At 39.4% G+C, this 21,558-nt stretch overlaps 1 protein-coding gene across 3 annotated transcripts; it reads left to right on the forward strand.

Annotated features, from left to right (window-relative positions):
- Positions 1 to 1,742: 1,742 nt before the first annotated feature.
- LOC307006056 (uncharacterized protein) lies at positions 1,743 to 19,774 on the forward strand. 3 transcript variants are annotated; one of them, XM_079626662.1, is made up of 4 exons: positions 1,743 to 1,812; positions 4,584 to 4,965; positions 11,474 to 13,784; positions 19,148 to 19,774. In XM_079626662.1, the coding sequence occupies exons 2-4, from the start codon at positions 4,935 to 4,937 to the stop codon at positions 19,245 to 19,247; spliced, it is 2,442 nt and encodes an 813-aa protein (XP_079482788.1). In that variant the 5' UTR covers positions 1,743 to 1,812; positions 4,584 to 4,934; the 3' UTR covers positions 19,248 to 19,774. The 3 variants fall into 3 exon arrangements, with proteins under 3 accessions (XP_079482788.1, XP_079482790.1, XP_079482789.1); XM_079626664.1 differs by having other exon boundaries at positions 1,770 to 1,831; positions 4,589 to 4,965; XM_079626663.1 differs by lacking the exon at positions 1,743 to 1,812 and adding an exon at positions 2,685 to 2,760.
- The last annotated feature ends 1,784 nt before the right edge of the window (positions 19,775 to 21,558 follow it).

Below are 21,558 nucleotides of genomic sequence, written 5' to 3' on the forward strand. Positions count from 1 at the left end.
CTTACCACCCCATGGTCTTTGACACTCTCTTCCCCCCTGTCGGACGTAATTGTAAAACATTGAAAATAGTGTACAACATTGTAAATTGTTCAAAACATTAGCGTTCATAGTTCTTCGTTATTATAATTAGTATCAGTGTGCTGCTCCAAGAGTATTACAGAGGTTGTTACTGGGAACAATTAATGTCTTGTGACAATTAAGTTTGCCTTTTCCTTGACCCACAGCAGTGTTTTATGTATGGAATTTACACTGGATTGTAAAAGGTGAACTACATGATTTAATTCTTAAATTTTCAACATAATGTTAAAAAAATATTGCCAGTGTTGTTTGTGGTTTATGTAAATGTTTATGTTAATGCCCATTTTCAATGTGAAATAAATACCTTTGAGTTTGCCCATCTGAGTAAAAACAGTGAGTGACGTACATCGCACAGTAGACTTTGCAGGGTACAAATGAACGTGTTACAGCATTTTTGTATGTTTTTGCAGAGTTCCTCAGCCTCCTCGTCCACCAAATGACGACAGGGTTCAGCGAGCTAACTCCGCCTGCTGCGCTGCACCTTTGAGTCTGCCCATCTCAGTCACGACCCATCATGCCAAGGGGAAATGGTGCCTCGACACATCTCAACTGCATCATCTAGGCCTTAGGATGGTTCCACAAAGAATTGACTGCACATACAACATGAATTACTTCAAACTAAAGATTCAAATGTACATACAGCAAAAGACACTGCATCTATTTGTCTCTAATTAGTAAATCCAGGATAAACCTTTCTCTCAAAATATTTAACCTTACAGTTCATTAAATTTAACACAGCTAACTCAACATTAAATTTGTTTAAATCTTCACACTGTATAGCCAGAGGACTATCACAAATGTATTTAGGAAATTAAAGACACACTACAGTATGTCTGTTTAAAGCTTCTCTGTATTGTTGTGTATTTTAAAAGTCTATAAATCTATAAATGATGTGGATGTTGCTTGTAGTTTTGTGTTAATAAAAATGAAATCTAATAAATCTCATAATTCAGTTGTATTGTATTATATTGTGTAATTTAATAAAAATACTATTTTTATATGAGTTTTGGTTCTGGTTTTATTACATTGAATGGTATTGTATTGTATGATGTTCTGTTTTAACAATTAAATATGACATAAATCATGAATTAGTACACAAATGACATGCTTTGTAATTAAAAAATATATATTATGCCTTATTGCTTAATAACAAGTAACTTAACGTCTCAAAACATACCTAAACATGCAATTTCTTTAATCAGGATAAAAAATAAAATATATAAAGAGGGGTTTGATTGATTACTTATTTGATTGATTAATATTTATACCAAGTGCACACAAAAAATAGCTAGCATTCTGTCATTTATGGTTAAACTGTTAATAAGAAAGTAGTAATAAATACAAATGTAGCCTATTTGTATTAAAAACGACAAAACATTTATCGGATAGATGTATGCTCTAAGCTGCGCTACTATACGCTAACTAAAAAAACACTAAGAACGAGAAATGTTTAAATTAACCATATATAGCTTCGGGTATACTATTATATTAAACATATAAGTAAAAATACATTAATGACTCGTTATAACGTAGGTCAAACGACTTCTTTAATTATGTGATTTTGTATGATTTGTAACCAGGCACTAAAGCGATTACCCATAAAACGTGCTTTGAACCAATCGGATTGCTGGGGTCCTTAGCCCGGACCCATCTCAATACCACACCGGCACCTAAGCTCTCTCTCGGGCTGTTGGCGGGACTGTGATACTGAGTTTCAGCGTCGAGTCTTCTGAGGTGAGGAGAGCAGTTCACGGTATTTCTCATATTTACACAACCACCAAACACACTTTATACAGTTTGATTAAGCGACAGACTCATTTCTGTATTGTTTTCATCGATCACAGCGATAAGTTACTTGTGCGTCTTTTCTGGCGTCGTCGAGCGAGCATGAGGAGAATATGTCGAGTTCATTCAGACCTGAGCGATTTTGAGTGCTTTTGTGTGTGTTTGTGTTATTGTTTCGTCAAGTCAAAAGTCAAAGTTTTAGATCTGTGAGGGGAATTAATGTGTGAATCGATCTCGAGTGTCATACTGGAACAATGCTAAACATTGAGCCTATGATGAGCCACGTGAGACATTAAAGCAATACTAATATGAAAAGCGTTTTACTCTTGGAACAATATTGCTTTTGGGGCTCTATATTTTTAAAAGTGTTATGATAATTAACAGTTTCTGTTATTATTTTAATGGTCTAACTACTTGATTGTGATTAATGCTCCTATCATAAGATCAAACTTGCTATATATTTAGATTAATTTGGACATATGCTTCTTTAATTATTTATCTGTAGTGGATTATGAAGATGAGTGTCATTAGTGATCGTTTTTGAATTATTGATGTTTTATCCATGTCATATTGTGAGAAATAACAGTATTGTCTTTCAGTGTAGCAGTAGTTTTATAGGCTTTTATATCCTGACTCAAATAATGTGTTTCTAACAGCAAACACTCAGAATAAAGTGAGATGATCTGCTGATGATCCTGAATGGCTTGTTGAATGAGTGTTGATAGTCTGAGGCTCATCAATATTAACAGATCTGCTGAAAACACTCTTTATTTCATGACAATAGTTCCTGTTTTCACCTCATTTATTATGCTGATGTCTCCAGATCTCCTGTAAATTGTCACTTAAAGCTCATTTCATTGGTGTCAGCAGACTGAGGGGATTTGTTGGCTACTATATGTAAGTTTATTTCTGTTTACGATTTTAACTGTTTTTCTTACCATTATTTATATGTATGTTAATGAAGAAGCAGAATAATGTTAGGATTAGCAATAAAAGTAATGAATGAATTGGCATCAGTAACTGTACGGTGAATAGATAGACAGACATAAATAAGGGCTCGCAAAATTTCTAAATCTTCGGGCAGGCAGTCTTCAGATTTTGGTAGCCCGAAATGAATTTTACTAGCCCACATAAAAAGACAATTTTTAATGTAGAAAATTGGTTAGGAGTCAAAACATGAATCAAAAACTTTTTCGATTTTATATTAAAACTTATTTAAAATAATCAAATTAGAATCATCAATACAAATATACATCTGGTTCTCTGAACTGAAATGTGTGTGACCAGTATGGAACATGAGTCTGTGGCTCAGACCCCAATGAGGGGATGATAAAAAATAAAAAAAAGGTAACACTTTGGGTTAGGGTCTAACGCTCACAATTAACTGGTTTCATTAACATGCAGATGGCAGGGTTTTATCATCACTGATTCATCTTATCGCACTTGACCGTAAACTGAAGCGTCGAGTCGCTCTGATCAAATTCGCGCTCAGCCGCTTCTGTGAATATAAATCCCGCCTACTTTGATTTGATTGGTAATCTCTAATATTCTGACATTGACGATCAGTGACAGACCAATGAGGCTCAGATACACACACACACACACACACACCCTGTCCTCTGTTTTTGACGTGCGCTCTGTTCGGCGCCACTGCGGATTGAAGATGAAGAACGCGCTGAATCTGATTATAACAAGACTGAAGCGAACACTAGTTCAGATAGCCCGTCGGGCAGGCCGGTTATGCATTTTGGTAGCCCGACTAGACGTGCCGATTTTCGGTAATTCGATAAATCACGATAATGAATATACACAATATTGTTATCGTGGGCACTTCAAAATACCGTAAAAAATATTAGATCCGAATTTTTATTTTTAGAACGTGCATTATAGCTTATTTTCCATCAACCGCTTGAACAAACACTGCGTATATGCTGCGCAGAACACGTGAGCGCACCCGGATGTAAACAGTGTTCACGTCACATGTAGAATCAGTGCGCGCCACGGCCACTGACGCCGCATTCAAAATAATTCTCACATGAAGAAAAAGAATGGCGGAAGGAGGAACGCTGCCGTCAATTTATCCCCCTTCAAAAAGGGTAAAGTCAGATGTTTGGAAATATTTTGGGTTCCAAAAAAATGCAGAGGGATTGCTGATCGAAGACAGTTTTAGAAGAAGAGTTAAGAGTTAGCATGAACTCCACTTGTAACACTTAAGTTCGCGTCTCGTATTTTATCAACAAAAAATGCAATATTCAGCTAAAAGTTATGTAATTGATAATGGAAGTTAGGCAGAATAATAATAATAATAAAAAAAATAAACACAATCATACATTTCCACACAGTGTGACTGTGTGAGTAAATGATGTTTATAGATGTTTACAAGAGAGTACAAGCTTAAGCTCGTGTTTTCCATTACTAAAATCTAGTATTGAATGACAGAAGCATGTAGTTAAAAGTTGGAATTTGGATTATTTTGGATTTTATTTTTATCCTGTTTCTCTTGTAAAATTACAATATCGTGATAATACCGTATAGCGTGATAAATGCTCTCTCAATTAATCGCAGCATGAAAAAGTGATACCGGCACATGCCTAAGCCCGACTGGAAAACACAATAGCCCCGGGACGTCGGGCGGGCGATTTTGCGAGCCCTGTAAATGCTTAGAAGTGTAATTTATTATAAAAACAAAACTCAGTAATTTATATTTTTGATTTTGGCAGATCAGCTCCTCCCACACTGGAATACATCATCAGTGAAGCTCCTCCCACGCTGGAATTTATCATCAGTGAAGCTCCTCCCACTGCAATCACATCATCAGTGAAGCTCCTCCCACTGCAATCACAACATCAGTGAAGCTCCTCCCACTGCAATCACATCATCAGTGAAGCTCCTCCCACTGCAATCACATCATCAGTGAAGCTCCTCCCACAGTAATTCAGCAATAAATGCTGTAAATCCCCATCAGCTACAAGTGAAGACGAGCATGAAAGCATCAGGAAGAGCTGAAATCTGCAGAGACTGAGTTTATTAAAGAGGACAGTGAGAACACGAGTGATCCAGAACCCTGCAGAATGAAACACACTGAAGATCCTGAAGAACAAGGTTGGTGTTTATTCTTCATTCATTCATGATGCTGAACAACATTCATGTCAGAAACATTCAAGCACTTCATCACATTTAGATAAACAGTTACACTATGAAATGCTACAGAATGTTCTGGGTTTTCTTCAAGTCATCTTCATTTATATATATTGCGTTTTTAGCAATGTAGATTGTTTCAAAGCTGTTTTACAGAGATAAACGTATAATTTAAGGTAACAGAGATTGTTTTGGCTTTATAGCGGTTCTTGAATAATGTTATTTTCCAGCTAAAGTTAGTTTTGATTGCTTCACTTCCGTCAAAATGATCATTAGTTATTAGGGGCCGCTAAGACGACACCGTTCTTTCTACACAGACTTTAAACGCGAACCTGTGAGAAACACTGATGGCGTTCACGTGCGCATTAAGAATTGATTCTATAGTTATGTGCGTTTGAATGTGTGCATGTTTGTAATTCCCTACAAACCAAGCCTATACAAACTACTTGTCTTGCCTTTACATTTCGTAGGCCAGCTAGTAGTTGCTAAACCTCACTCCTCTGATCTCAATAGACGCTCTAGCGACAGACGCTAGGGGCTGCAGTCTTTTGCCTGACTCTCATGCCGGAGACCCGGGTTCGAGACCCGCACAGAGCGGGGTGAGAAGGACCCGGGAGGAGGAGTTACACATGTCTAAACAAACTACTTGTCTTGCCTTTATTTTATCACTTCGGGGTAATAAGATAAGACAAGAATCACTTTATTCGCCAAATGCATCAGCAGATATGGCCATCAGTTACACACAAACTCAACACACAAACATATATGCGTATAGCTGCAAAAAGCATGCCTAAAACAATCAAATCAAATAATAAAATAGTCCAAAAATAGTGCTAGATCAGCTATTCATAAGGGAAATGGCTCTTGGAAAAAAACTATTAAGATGGCGTGAGGTCCTTGTACTCACTGCTCTGTACCTTCTTCCTGAAGGAAGTAGGGCTGAACGATTTAGGAAAATAATCTAATTGCGATTATTTTTACCAATATTGCGATTGCAATTTAATACACAATTATTTTTTAAGCTCTTTATCTATTATATTATTCAACAAACACAAGCAATAAATCATTGTAAAATCGCTTTTCATCATATCGCGATATTATCGCAAATGCAATGAATCGTTCAGCCCTAGAAGGAAGCAGCCTAAAAATGTCACTTGCTGGACGGGACTGATCAGCAGCAATTTTAGCTGCCCTCTTCCTGACTCCGGCCTCATATAGGTCGTCAAGTGACCGCTGCCTCTGTCCAGTCAGCCTCTCTGCTGTGCGCACAATACGCTGTAGGCTGACCTTCGCCTGGGCTGATGCCGAGGCAAACCAAACAGTAATGGATGCTGAAAGAAGGCTTTCCACAGTGGACCTGTAAAATCTAGACCGAACAGAGCTGGAAACGTTCAGTTTATTTAACTGTCTCAGAAAAAACATTCCACTATGAGCTCTCTTAAGAATGGAGGAACTGTTTTCCTCCCATTTCAAGTAATTTGTGATAACAGTGCCTAAAAATGTAATTGTCTCCAGCCTCTTCACAACAGAGCTCTTGATAGTTAGAAGTGGAAGGGAGGCGGGAGTGGAATCTATCACCATTTCCACAGTCTTTTGCTGATTAAGCTCCAAGTTGTTCTCATTACACCACGCAACCAATTTAGACACTTCCCGCCTGTAAGACTCGTTGTTTCCCTTAATAAGGCCGACTAATGTAGTATCGTCTGCAAATTTAATCAGCTTGATGGAACCATTATTGGAAGTGCAATCATTGGTATACAGTGAGTAGAGAAATGGTGACAGCACGCACCCCTGAGGTGCTCCAATGTTAGTAGTCTGAGGATCAGACATGTGCTGGCCAAGCCGTACATACTGTTGTCTGTCACTAAGAAAATCCATAATCCAGCGGCCGATAGAGGGTCCCACCCCCATCAGTGACAGCTTCTCCCACAGTCGCTCGGGTAGAATGGTGTTAAAGGCTGCACTGAAATCTACAAACAACATCCTTACATAGGAGCCAGGAGAGTCAAGATGGTCCTAAATTGAACGCATCATCTACCGAGCGGTTTGCCCTGTAAGCAAACTGTAGTTGATCAAGATAAGGAGCTGTGATAGGTTTAAGATGTGACAGAACCAAACGCTCCAGACATTTCATGACCACTGATGTAAGGGCCACCGGTCTGTAGTCATTTAGGTCCACAGCTTTGTTTTTCTTCGGCACTGGAATAATGGTTGATGATTTAAAACAACTCGGAACCCTGCATAAAACAATTGATTGATTAAAAATTGATTGATTTCAAAAGGTTTGTTGGGAATAACAGTTAACAGTTTATGGTGGGAATAAAAGCTTGCTCACAGAATGAAATATATGAACACACAGTGTCTGTATACGAGTCCATAGAGTCACAAGAGGCACGCATGGATTCCCAATCAGTGGTGTCTAAACAGACCTGTATTTAAAGTCGCCCATAACAAGTAGTACAGAGTCAGGGTGCTTATTCTCAATGTTTATAATCAGCTCCGTTAGAGCGTACTGCGCTTCCCCTGTGTTAACTTCAGGTGGAATATACACGCATGCAAATATAACAGAGGCAAACTCTCTAGGGGCATAAAATGGCCTGCAGTCTATAGCCAGGAACTCCAACAAGGGGCAGCAATGTTTGTATAATACTGAAACGTCAGTGCACCAATTTAAATTAATATAACAACACAGACCTCCGCCTGATGTCTTCCCACTTCGTCCTTTGTCGCGGTCGGCTCTGATTAAGTTAAATCCAGGTAATTCCACCGCTGAATCCGGAATGTCCACGTTCAGCCAGGTTTCGGTGAAGACAAAAGCCGAATTCATACGGAAATCTCGGCTGGTTCTTAACAGTAGAATAAGCTCTTCGATTTTGTTACTGAGGGAGCGCACGTTAGACAGGCAGACAGCAGGGAGAGAAACCTGGTGTCCCCGCTTCCTCCACCTGTGGAGAGCCCCAGCTCTCCTCCCTCTCGCTCGGCTGCGTCGCTTAACTCTTGTCGCTGACTTAATGATATCCTCCTCAAAAGTCAGGAATTTGGGGATCAAGCTGGCAGGCTTTGTTCCCCTAATGTTCATAAGCATGTCACGATTGTAGCTAAACCGCATATTTAGAAAAAAAGAATTTCCCCACAACGCTTTATCTGTAGAGTGCTAATGGGATCCTCCATAGGGAGAGGCTAGTTGGCACTTCAGCACTGCGTTGTCCTCGGGTCCAGGCGAAAGTCCTTCGTAGGGGTGGGCGATATGGCAAAAATATCATATCACAATTGTTTTCAGGAGATTCACGATTTTATCACGATTCCTTTTCATGTTGGTTTTACTATTTTGCAAGTGACTGAGCATTACCGCCAAACTAATGTCCCTATTTTAAAAACAAAGCCTAACAAAACTATGGTAGTCAATGGGGACCAGCAACCGCGAGGTTAGCCACACTCCTCAAAATATCTTCTTTTGTGTTCAGCACAAGAAAGAAATTAATACAGGTTTGGAACAAGATTAGAGTGAGTGAGTAAATAATGACATAATTTTTATTTTCGGGTAACTATCCCTTTAAGAACAAGCGGCAGCAGGTTTGCTATTGGGCTACTGTCACTTTAAGATCTGCACGCAACGAGTCTAATATACACACATTTGACAAGCAGTTTTTTTTCTTAATTTTTTCCATTGTTCTTTCACTTTAGACATAACCAACTTTGTTTACATAAACCTTGTGTGTATTGGCGCAATAAGACTGAGTATGGGGAGGCTGCAGGCTGGATAGCCGGTAGATATAGGACCCAAACAGTTTTACGCCCCTGGCAGTTTTATGCCCCTGTTGTTCCTGATGCGTCCAGTAGGGGGAGGCTGTACAGCGACACGAATTGAGGTATATTTTAATATTTTTAAAAATTAATTTATTAATTTATTTTGTATTGCAAATGAAAGGATACAGACATTAACAGTGAGAAGAGGAAAAACAAAAAACAAAACAAAAAAACAAGGGGGGTATACGGACATCAAAAGAGATTACATTTTGTCAATAAAAAATTAAAGGTTCTTTACAACAGACTATTGTAAAGTCTGTTGTAACTATTATTTGTAGTTACAACATTTGTATTATTTGTTAGGATATTATTTGTTTTAGAAACCTTTGAGTTTAAAGGTTTTGCCATTGGATGGTTCTGTCTTTATGCAGATGAAACTTGCCCAGAATTTACCAAAAAGTTCAGGACGATCTGGCTTAAATTTATCTTACCACGTAGGTAGGACACTGTTTTGTAGCTGTATGACGACCAATAGAGAATAGTAGCCTACAGCAGATATTAAATCGAGGATCCATATGATTACACGGTACTGTATGTCTAATGGTCTAAATATGGTTAATATCTATAAATGTAACTTTATATAACTCACAACAACATATTTCACTTAGTCTCCATATAAAAACATACGGTGAATAGGCCTATAACTGCAGTTGGTCATACTGTATCATTACTTGTCATAACACGTAGTTGATCCAACTATGTATTTTTAATTTTTCAATTCACAAAAACAAACGTCTTCTGTAGGCTGAGTGAAGAGTGAACCCCGACTGAATATCTGCATCTATTTTTCTATTTTAATCCGTGCAGATCTACACTGTAGCGTTTATATTTAAATGAACAAAAAACACAAAATTGTCAAGTCTATGGACAGGTTATTAATGTGTTAGCGTTGATTTAATGATGTTATTTCGCAGTATATCCCCCTACTGGACGCATCAGGAACAACAGGGGCGTAAAACTGCCTGGGGCGTAAAACTGCCAGGGGCGTATATCTACCGGCTCCAGGTCTGCAGTCTCCCCATATAGATAAGACTCGAAAGATAACTTAGTCCAGTAACAGGCTTTTAGTGCATTTTAGTGCAGCAGCGAATGACATGTTTAACCGGTAAGGCTTTAAAGCACATGCAAATAATACATTTTAATGAACTACAGTGTCCCGTTCCTCTGCATTTCATGTGAATATACGTCACGTTGTACAGCATGTTGAGACGGAGGCGCCAGAACTGCAAACTGATAGAATGCACGATCCTACGATATTTCTTCAAAAGCAGATCGTGGAGACATTTTAATCAAAAATCGTGATATTGCACACCCCTAGTCCTTCGTCAGATCTGGATACGGCCTGGATCCGGCAGGCTGCGGAAAACCTCGGGATAAACAAAGACACTAAAATTAGCGTAGATGCCATTCTTCTTATGATGTATCGAGTACATCAGGATTTAAGGGAAGTGTTCCCAGTTCTGGCTGACCTAATCTATGAAGCCTAACATTGAGTTATAGAAGTCTATAATGCATTATGTGAATGCTAGGCCAAACAGATGTGTCTTTAATCTAGCTTTGAACTGACAGAGTGTGTCTGCTTCCCGGACAATGTTAGGAAGACTGTTCCAGAGTTTTGGTGATAAGTAGGAAAAGGATCTACCGCCAGCAGTCGATTTTGATATTCTAGGTATTATTAACTGGCCGGAATTTTGAGATCGCAGTAGACGTGAAGGACTATAATGCGTTAAGAGCTCGCTCAAGTACTGCGGAGCTAAACCATTTAGTGCTTTGTAAGTAATCAGCAATATTTTAAAGTTTATACGATGTTTAATAGGCAGCCAATGCAGTGTTGACAGAACAGGGCTAATATGGTCATACTTCCTGGTTCTGGTAAGAACTCGAGCTGCTGCGTTTTGAACTAGCTGTAGTTTGTTTATTAAGCGTACAGGGCAACCACCCAGTAGAGCATTCAACAATACTATTTTAACTGTTTTATTTTACATTTATTTTATATCTGGTGCCCAATTTGCAAACAACGTCACCAGAATTTTAGTCATTTTCAACGTAGTTAAAAAAATTTTTTTAGGAATAATCAGTAAACGCCAAGTTACTGATAAAATTGTATTTGTCAAATATCATACAAGTTATTCATAGTTCTAGAGATTCTCCTTACAGTAACTTTGGTAACAGGGCTGATGAATATAGTCAATGCTACAGTTTGTGTAAAAACTGAGACCATGGATTGAGATTATTCTCTTGTCTTCCCATCATGCAGTAGAAAGAGCTCCTTCATAGAACCGTCCATGAAGGAAAAGTCTAGTGTGAATAACCATTAATAATTAAAACGTTTTAGTAAAATAAATATCAATCTCAAAGTTGGTGTCAAAACATGGCAGTATTGTATATTTTAATGTTAATATCATATTAGATAATTGTGTCATTGATCAAATGAATAGTTCTTGCTAAAGAAACGGATTTGTGCCTATGTTTTAAAAATAATAATTGGAAGATAAATTGACCTCATTCATGGAAAATTTCATGGACATATTATTTTCTTATAACAGTTGTCTACTTTCTACCATTACATCAGGGCTCACTTTCATGTCCTTTCTTTTTATATTTCTCTCTTTGAATCATTTTGATGTACTGAAAAATAAATGTAATTTTTTTTCTTTCCTGTCAGACCCGATGGAAGAGAGCGAGGAGAGTGAAGAACTGAGAGAAGTGAAGGAGGAGAGTGAAGAACTGAGAGAAGTGAAGGAGGAGAGTGAAGAACTGAGAGAAGTGAAGGAGGAGAGTGAAGAACTGAGAGAAGTGGAGGAGGAGAGTGAAGAACTGAGAGAAGTGGAGGAGGAGAGTGAAGAACTGAGAGAAGTGAAGGAGGAGAGTGAAGAACTGAGAGAAGTGAAGGAGGAGAGTGAAGAACTGAGAGAAGTGAAGGAGGAGAGTGAAGAACTGAGAGAAGTGAAGGAGGAGAGTGAACAACTGAGACAAGTGAAGGAGGAGAGTGAAGAACTGAGAGAAGTGAAGGAGGAGAGTGAAGAACTGAGAGAAGTGGAGAAGGAGAGTGAAGAACTGAGAGAAGTGGAGGAGGAGAGTGAAGAACTGAGAGAAGTGAAGGAGGAGAGTGAAGAACTGAGAGAAGTGGAGAAGGAGAGTGAAGAACTGAGAGAAGTGGAGGAGGAGAGTGAAGAACTGAGAGAAGTGAAGGAGGAGAGTGAAGAACTGAGAGAAGTGGAGGAGGAGAGTGAAGAACTGAGAGAAGTGGAGGAGGAGAGTGAAGAACTGAGTGAAGTGGAGGAGGAGAGTGAAGAACTGAGAGAAGTGGAGGAGGAGAGTGAAGAACTGAGAGAAGTGAAGGAGGAGAGTGAAGAACTGAGAGAAGTGGAGGAGGAGAGTGAAGAACTGAGAGAAGTGGAGGAGGAGAGTGAAGAACTGAGAGAAGTGGAGGAGGAGAGTGAAGAACTGAGAGAAGTGGAGGAGGAGAGTGAAGAACTGAGAGAAGTGGAGGAGGAGAGTGAAGAACTGAGAAAAGTGGAGGAGGAACATCATGTCCAACCTGGAGGAGGAAAACCTTTGAGTCGCTCAAAGACTAAAAAGACATTTTTAAAGAAAAGAAGAGCCAAGAAATCTTTCACCTGCACTCAGTGTGGAAAGAGTTTCACAAGCAAATATAGTCTTGAGATTCACATGAGGATCCACTCCGGAGAGAAGCCGTTCACATGTGATCAATGCGGCAAAACATTTATTACGTCATCAAACCTGAAGGCACACCTGACAGTTCATACGAAGGAGAAGCCGCATTCATGTTCTGTGTGTGGAAAGAGTTTTTCACGGCTGTCTAATTTACATAGACATGAGAAAACTCACACTGGTGTGAGAGAGTACATGTGCTTTGAGTGTGAGAAGACTTTTACTACAGCAGCCTATTTAAAACTGCACAAGAGAATTCACACTGGAGAAAAACCTTACAAGTGTTCACACTGTGACAAGAGATTCAGTCACTCATCACATCTGAAAACACATGAGAGGATCCACACTGGAGAAAAACCTTACAAGTGTTCACACTGTGACGAGAGATTCAGTCTGTTGATAAATATGAAAAGACATGAGATGATCCACCCAGGAGAGAAGCCGCACACGTGTGATCAGTGCGGGAAGAGTTTCTCTATTAAAAGTAACCTGAAGATACACATGAGGATCCACACTGGAGAGAAGCCGCACACGTGTGATCAGTGCGGGAAGAGATTCTCTATTAAAAGTAACCTGAAGATACACATGAGGATCCACACTGGAGAGAATGTATGCCATCAGTGTGGAAAAAATTTCACAACCAAACAACATCTTGAGATTCACATGAGAGTTCACACCGGAGAGAAGCCGTTCTCATGTGATCAGTGCGGGAAGAGGTTCAGTCAATCATCACACCTTATTTATCACGTGAGGATCCACACCGGAGAGAAGCCGTTCTCATGTGATCAATGCGGCAAAACATTTATTACGTCATCAAACCTGAAGACACACCTGACAGTTCATATGAAGGAGAAGCCGTATTCATGTTCTGTGTGTGGAAAGAGTTTTTCACATCTGCCATATTTACATGCACATGAGAAAACTCACACTGGTGTGAGCGAGTACATGTGCTTTGAGTGTGAGAAGACTTTTACTACAGCGGGCAATTTAAAAAAGCACGAGAGAATTCACACTGGAGAAAAACCTTACAAGTGTTCACACTGTGGCAAGAGATTCAGTGAGTCATCATCTCTGAAAAAACATGAGAGGATCCACACTGGAGAGAAACCTTACAAGAGTTCACACTGTGACGAGAGATTCAGTGAGTCATCATCTCTGAAAAGACATGAGAGGATCCACAGCAGAGAGAAGCCGCACACGTGTGATCAGTGCGGGAAGAGTTTCTCTTTTAAAAGGAACCTGAAGCGACACATGAAGATCCATACAGTGGAGAAACCACTTAAACACAGTCTGAGATCACGGTAACGGATTAAAGTTCTCCGTCGCTACGACGGATTTCCGTTAATTGCAGAGAGTCTACGACGGATTTCCGTCAATATCAGGGCTGCCCTGTCATTGTCTTAAGTTCACTTTTAATAATTTTAAGGCTGTAAATATGCTTACATTTCTCAAATAGTGTAATAAAGGTCTTCATTTTAGTTTGAATGGGTCTTAAATTAAGGAAGGACGAGGTGTATGCACCCTGCGGAGGGGGACGTGATCAAAGCCTGGAGTGGCGCTAAAGCACGTTCCTCTCTGCACTAAGCATTCTGTGATCACTCCGCTCCTGATCCACTCCGGGTTTTCTATACCCGCTCACGGAAAAACTGCTCAGGATAAGTGCAAAGTAAAGGTTGTGAAATGATTGCCTAATGTTAACTCTACTTTGGTGCTGCAATGATATTGCATATCGCCACGATAACCGACCTCATCTGAGCTGCTTTAGGGGCCGTTCACATGTTTGCGCTCACGTGCGTTTTTTAAAAATGTAGATGCGCGAAAAGTGCGCTCAAATAGAAAGCGACGCTGTTGCAACTCGCCTCGCTTGTTTTCCCAAGCAAGGTGAACGAAAAAAATCAAAGTTAGTCAGTCTTTAGGGCTTTAGTTTTTGTTCACAGAAGCTGCGAGCCGGTCGCGAATTCCAGCGCGACGCTTCACGACACGCTTCAGCAACGGTCATAAAATACGAGTCTGGCCTGTGAGATGTGTAGCTAAACCAAACAACAGTTTGCAACGACTATCAATCAAATATCAGCTTTTGGAAGGTAAGATACACAGGTAAAGATTAGGAGACTGCGAGAAGAAGAGAGAATAGAGATGAGAGAGGAAGAGCAGGTGTTGCATACTGTGCCCATGAGATTAACATTATTATAATGTATTCCTATTTAACCCATATAAATGTTCTTTGCTAATTACAGTGGAAAATATAAGCTCAATTTAACAACACAAGCACATATTAAATATAATTCCATAATAGTCTAGTATTATATAAATATTAATATTTGTATGGCCCTTGAATATGTTATATTTCACCAGTAAGCACTGGGAGACTTCACTGTTTGTATCACTCCGCTTGTCTGTGTTTGATGCCCCCGAACCCCCCTAGCAAGATCCCTTTAGCAAGGACCTCTTATAAAACCCTGTGTACGGCCCTGCTCATGCTGTTCAGTTTTTATATAAAAAATAACATTATATTATTTATTCATAATGGCTAGATTAAAATATAAAATATAGTTTGTGATATTTAGCTCACTTTGCAGCAAATGCTCTGTTGGCTTTTATTATTTGAGAAATAAAAACTTGTGTTAAATTTATGCAAATATTGTATTATTTGTATGACTACATCACAAAGAGTCAAGTCTTGTAAAAGCATTAGATTGAAAACATTGACATTTTATAAAAGTGTGTAAATACTATACTCCTAATTACAAGAAGAACAACACTTCACACTGTGACAGGCTGTGGAACGGGGTTTGGCCATGGAAAAACTTTCAGTCAAAACATTTTTTTTTTTGCTTTAATCCCTGCGGTAAGTAGTTTATTTTCATGTGCTGAGCAACAAAGTCTCTTCTGTGTAAGTTAGCCACACATCACCCTATAGCCAAATCTCTCCTCTCCACCTATAGCCGGTGTGTGCTGAGCACAGGACACTTTGTTGATTGATTGATATTGGTCGTGTTCAACCAACAGGAATGTGTAATTTATCAGATCAATGCAAAAAAAAAACATTTGCTCTCTGACAGTAGGTGGCGCTCATGTAAAGCAGAAATACAGCACTATACAGGGCTCTAGACTGTGCTATGCATTTCAGCTCAAACCTAAATAATTTTTTGTATTAGCTGTGCATTCCGTAAATTTTGTGAATTGGTAAGTTTCGTTAGGTTTTGAAGAATACAGCTGAGTATCGTCGGCATAACAGTGAAAGCTAATTCCATGTTTCTTAATGATATCTCCTAATGGTAGCATGTACAGGGTGAACAGCAGCGGTCCTAGTACTGAGCCTTGTGGTACGCCATACTGAACTTGTGATCGATAAGACATCTCTTCATTTACTGCTACAAACTGATAATGGTCAGATAAGTATGATTTAAACCATGCTAGTGCTATTCCACTAATGCCAACATAAGCCACGTTTCCGCCGCGGGAACTTTCCCCAGGAACTAGGAACTGTGGGCTGGTACTCGGTGTGTTTACACCGCAGGAAACAGGGTCTAAATGAAGTTCCGGGTAAATATTTCCCCCTCCAAAAGTCCCTGCTGGCTAGGTAGTACTTTTTCAAAGTTTAGGAACTTTCGGGGGTGGGACTTGTGCGCTGAACATTCTGATTGGTTGTGTTCACGCCGCATTTTGATTGGATGACTCCACGCAGCATTCTATTTTAGACGCAAAGGACGAAGAATGCCCATATATGGAATACAATGACATCACAGGAGGCCACAATGAGTGTGGCAATAACTCATGCATTTGTCTGTCCCTTATCCAGTTCCTCTGGAAAACTACCAATGTAACCCCGTCCCGTATATATAAGACTGCTTTTTGACTTTGTGTCGTGTACCTCCCTGGAGAGAAATTGGTTCTCTACCTGTTCAGTTTTCTAACTGAAATTCTTTTTTGCTCTGTTGTATTATTTTAACTTTAATAGCTCGGATGAGAACTAGTTATTTTTTACATCTATTGCTTGAACTGCTTAGAAGGTAAATAGCCTTTGTAATTCTCCACTCACAGGACTGCCCTCTTGAGATTGAAGAGCTGATTTTAACCTGTAACCTTTTGATATTTTGCTACAAATATTAATCATTGTGTAACCAGTTTTTTTAAATCTTTTGTTTAAATAAACACTTTTTTTTTTAATAAAAACACATACTGTTCAGTTTTTTACTTCAGTTTACAAAGACAGTTCTAATAAGTAATAGGAAGAGCATTATAGTGTTACTTGCAAGACAAGGACAACGGAAGTATCCAGGAACGATTGTTATTGGTTCACATGTGTAGGGACACACCTAGATTTATTTGTACAGGCTAAGCGATACTTGGGGCTATTCAGGACCTGAGAGCAGTACCAACTCTCACCACAGCTTACAAATGCAGGGCCGTGTGTACAGCAATCGCTCGTGTGGTGCTTCTCCAGCACAAAATACATCCGAAGGTTTTGTCAGCTGGCAACAAAAATTGGGTCACCCAAACAAATGCATGGTGAGGTAGCTGTGTTATTCAGAAAGCCACACTGTGCCAAACTGAACAGATTCTGTAATTCCTGTCAGAAAACAGGCCATACAGAGGAAAAGTGCTGGTCACTGGGCAGTGGCAGACCTCCACCCTATTTCATAAAACGCAGACGATCACACTCTGACACAAGCCAACAAAAAACAAGACAAGAACTAATCACCGCATTTATTTGTTTTTCAAATTTGAGGTTCTGATCCCAGAGAACACCTAAGTTCTTAATGCAAGATGAAGTTGGATAAAGATAATCCAGATCAATGTTACTGCTATTATAGTTGTCATGGGGGCCAAAGACTATAACCTCGGTTTTGGATTCATTCAAAAATAAGAAATTTTGAGAGAACCATATTTTTACTTCTAGGCATGCAAAAAGAGATTTCAGAGCAGTATCTTTGTTGCATTTCAGAGGCAAATAAATTTGTGTATCATCTGCCTAGCAGTGAAATGATACACCATGCTTTCTGAAAATGGAGCCCAGAGGAAGCAAATACAGGGAAAAAAGAATGGGTGCGAGAATAGACCCCTGTGGCACTCCACAGTAGAGTTGGGCTGGCGAGGAAGAAAAATGACCCAGTTTGACAGAGATACTCTATTTGTTAAATAAGATCTAAACCAACTGAGGACAGTTCCCTGGATGCCTACAAAATATTCTAGTAGGTGTATAAGAGAGTTTTATGATCAACTGTATCAAGGCAAAGGTTAAGTCTAACAGTATTAGGATCACAGGGTCACCAGAGTCAGTCGCTAACAGTATATTATTAGAAACCCTTAATAAAGCAAACTCGGTGCTGTGCAGAGGCTTAAACCCAGACTGGAAAGTTTCAAGAACTTGATTTGAGCTAAGAAAAGACTGGAGTTGATAGAGAACTGTTTTCTCCAATGCTTTTGTAATAAAAGGAAGGGTCGAAATAGGTAGAAAATTATTAAAATCCCTATCATCAAGAAGAGGTGTAACAGTAGCTTGTTTTAGTATATCAGGTATAAAAGCGTCTGCCAAATGCATAAATGTAAATGTAAATACACTGAATTTTTTCCTTATTGGAACGTTATACATCAGATGTATGTACTCTACTAAGTATTTAATTTTTGCTTTTGTCTATTTTTGCATCTTTGTTTTTTGCCATCTTAGGCTATGTTCACACTTAGCGTCTTTTTTCAAACTGCCAGCGTCTGTTCTACATTAGAACCCTATGGAGTAAACCGTTTTTTCAAAAAAGTCCTGAGCGCTTTTTTAAACGCCACCGCCGGCGTCTTTTTCTGCAGCTCAGAGCGTCTTTTAAAGTTGAAAAAAGTTTAACTTTTCTGAAAAGAACGCCCTACGTCAAGCGCCTTTTTGACAGCTGACCAATGACAAGCGAGTAGCGAGACCTGTCGTTTCCATAACAACAAGAAAAATGGACACGGTGCCGGTAGAAAAACTAATCGTCCTTGTTTCGGAGCACAAGGAGCTGTTTGATATGAGTACACAACTCTATCATAACAAACATCACAAAGAGGCTGTGTGGGCACACTACTGTTGCAGCTGTTGTTATAGCAACAAAAGACGCGCTCGGCTGCTATTTGTAACCGAACGCGCAGCGGTTTTTTTTTTTTGCTAAAAAAACGTCGTTGTTAACTTTTTTTTGTCAAAAAAGACGCCAAGTGTGAACGTAGCCTTACAGTACCACCATGGGCTTTTCATTTGAGATATTTTTAGTTTTTTTGAGGTCTTTACTGTTAATTACATCAACAATTGATTGAAGTTCATCAAGTTTCTGAATTTGGTTTCACTAAATATTTTGTTGATGCTCCTACTATCAGAGAAGGTTTGAAAACAACACTTGTTGATTTTCTATAAGGCAATTTATTTATGTTTCATGTAACGGTAGTAGAGATTCTAAAACTTTTCTTTTTGACACAATTTCCATGTTTGCCCCTTTAAAGACACGGGAACCCCGTATCTCAAATCATGTACTACAGTTTCCTGATAGTCAACTGGTTTTATTTGGTCACCTCATATCCACCGCATTCTTTTCCCATTTTGTTTTTGTTTTCTACACCTTGTCACAGTCATTATGTAAACATTCATTATATGCAATCATCTCATTATTCAATCAAAATATGCCATCTCTTTTGTCATCAGAGATCGAGTGATTATGTGGAATACTACGGTGCCCAACAACTTTACCTTCAAGTCGAGAAAATTACTTGCAGAGTTAAGGCAACTTCACTGTGGGACATGAACATCAGAGAGTTGAAGATGCCATGAGAAGGAGCAGACCACCACAGACACTAGAGATCTTGTTCGGCTTGCCAAAGCCAGCGATGGACATAAAAGAAGAAGAATAGCTAAATGGACAGAGTTCCTGACAAGTGTCTCCACATGATCATTTGACTAAGCCTACACCTTGATGGGAGTAGGCGTTCTGTCTATCTTCTCAGCATCCTTGACAATTATCATCATTACTCTGTGCTACTATGTCAATGGAGACACTTCTTCAATGCACTCAGCCCTAAATTTTCACAAATGTACCTCACATAATTCCTGAGGTCCAATGTACCTGAGGAGGGATTTGTAGGGCTGAGCAAATATGGGCAGAACTCTTTACTGCCCTAATACTTCAGAAATACTTTTAAAGGTATACATGTGAATTAAACGTGGCACAATGGTCTTCATCATCACAGTCTGCTAATGCCTACCTAGTGCAAGGGTTTCATCAGTATACTCATTGAGGACTGTTGGGACACTCCAGTCACAGGATAGTTCTGTCGGGAGCAGGGACGGACTGGGACTAAAAAACAGCCCTGGACTTTGACTAGGCCCGGCCCAAAGCAATCGGCGTGCGGAAACTCGTCAACAACAACAATAACGCCTGGCATGAGTGTCACAAGACTTTAATTGTGGCTCGAATACTACATATAAATGGAGGTCTCAACACACTGCAGTCCTGTGTAAAAAACCTCTAGGCTGTGACTCTCTGACTTGGGGCGCTTAAAGTAATTTAAAGTTGAGCTGGAGTGGGTGTCTTTCTCTGCTCTTGGTCTAAGCTCAACCTGAATAAACAAATGATGGAATGGATAAAAAAAAACAAAAAAAAAACAGGTTTTATTCCAAGATAGCATGGAATAGATTAGATAATATGCTGTTATAACAGCATATTATATTATCTATTCCATGCTGTCTTAAAATGAATTTATTACTTAATAATCTTAATTAATTTATGCACTAATTAATCTTACTGCACAAATAATAATACCACATCTAAATGAAAATACACCATTACAAATGTAACTTCTATATTCAAAATCTTCAAAGTTTGTAAGCATTGTAACGTTACCAACATTTTTAAAAGTAAAAGCATAACATATTTCTTAATATTAGCTACTGCATGTGGTATTTTACAGCTAAAATGTTGAAGTTTTGCTGTTTTAACTAGCCTACTGTCTGTAATCATTAAAAATGTAGCAACCTGAATATAACTTCCTAACATCATCCCTAGCAAGTAACTCTCTTTATCCTCTCATGTTCCACACTTACTTGCCCTGGATCTACCTGTGGAACAGCTCACCTCTCTGTCCCTCATCATCACTGGTGGCATGTTGCTGCACAGCTGTCTGGCTCACTTCTTCACTGCTGCTAATATTTACTGCTGCTGGCTGTGCTGCTAAATATTTCAGTTAGTTTGCGACATTTAGCGGTTTCAGTATCTAAATTCCGCAAAAAAAATGTGTCTCGCCTTCTCAGCCCCGCCCTTTTCTTTCCGTTTTTTACCCGCGGCCGCGTTAACCGAAAAAAAACAGGTGATGACTGCGTGCGTGGCGGGTGGTGGGCTGGCCCGCCGGCCGTCCTGGAGTACCGGCCGTTCTGTGATTCTCCAGATCACACAGATGGCCAGTCCGCCCCTGGTCGGGAGAGACAGAGTCCTTTGCACCTCAATGACACATCTGTACTATTTGCTTCACAGGACATACGCTTCCAACTACATACTGTTTATTTACCAGTGTTCTAATATGTAACTTATAAATGAATTAAACTGAAATGAATGGTGGTGAACTTAATAGATATATTAAAGTATCCTAATGTACAATCTAAGTACTATTGCTTCAACATGCATTGAGGAGAATATGTGAATGTTCTTCTCCCCCTCTTGATCACTACCCATTTGCTTCATCTTTTGGTTTCCTGTCGGTCAGGATCGGTGTTGGTATTCCACTCAAGTTTAAAGTCGGCATGAAACGGAAGTTGAGATTGTCATTTTTTTCCTTATTGTGACGTATAACCGAGTGAAACGGCTTCTGAAATTATAAAAAAATGTAGGGTGGGGCCTGATTTCATCCTTCGGGAATTGTTTGGATTGTTGGAGGTTGGGCGTTGCGAACAAAATGGAGGCAGATTTGAATGCCAGTTTACATTCAGTTGTGGAGGATTTCTCTCCACCGGACTCCCCACTGTTACCCTCCCATGAAGGATTTTTTATTGAGGAGCCTGGCGACGAGAACGAGGACGGGCAGCTAAATTTTCAGGCAGGAATCAGCCCATATTTATATTTAACG

Source organism: Phoxinus phoxinus, assembly GCF_949152265.1.
Source record: "Phoxinus phoxinus genome assembly, chromosome: 1".
NCBI lineage: Eukaryota > Metazoa > Chordata > Actinopteri > Cypriniformes > Leuciscidae > Phoxinus > Phoxinus phoxinus.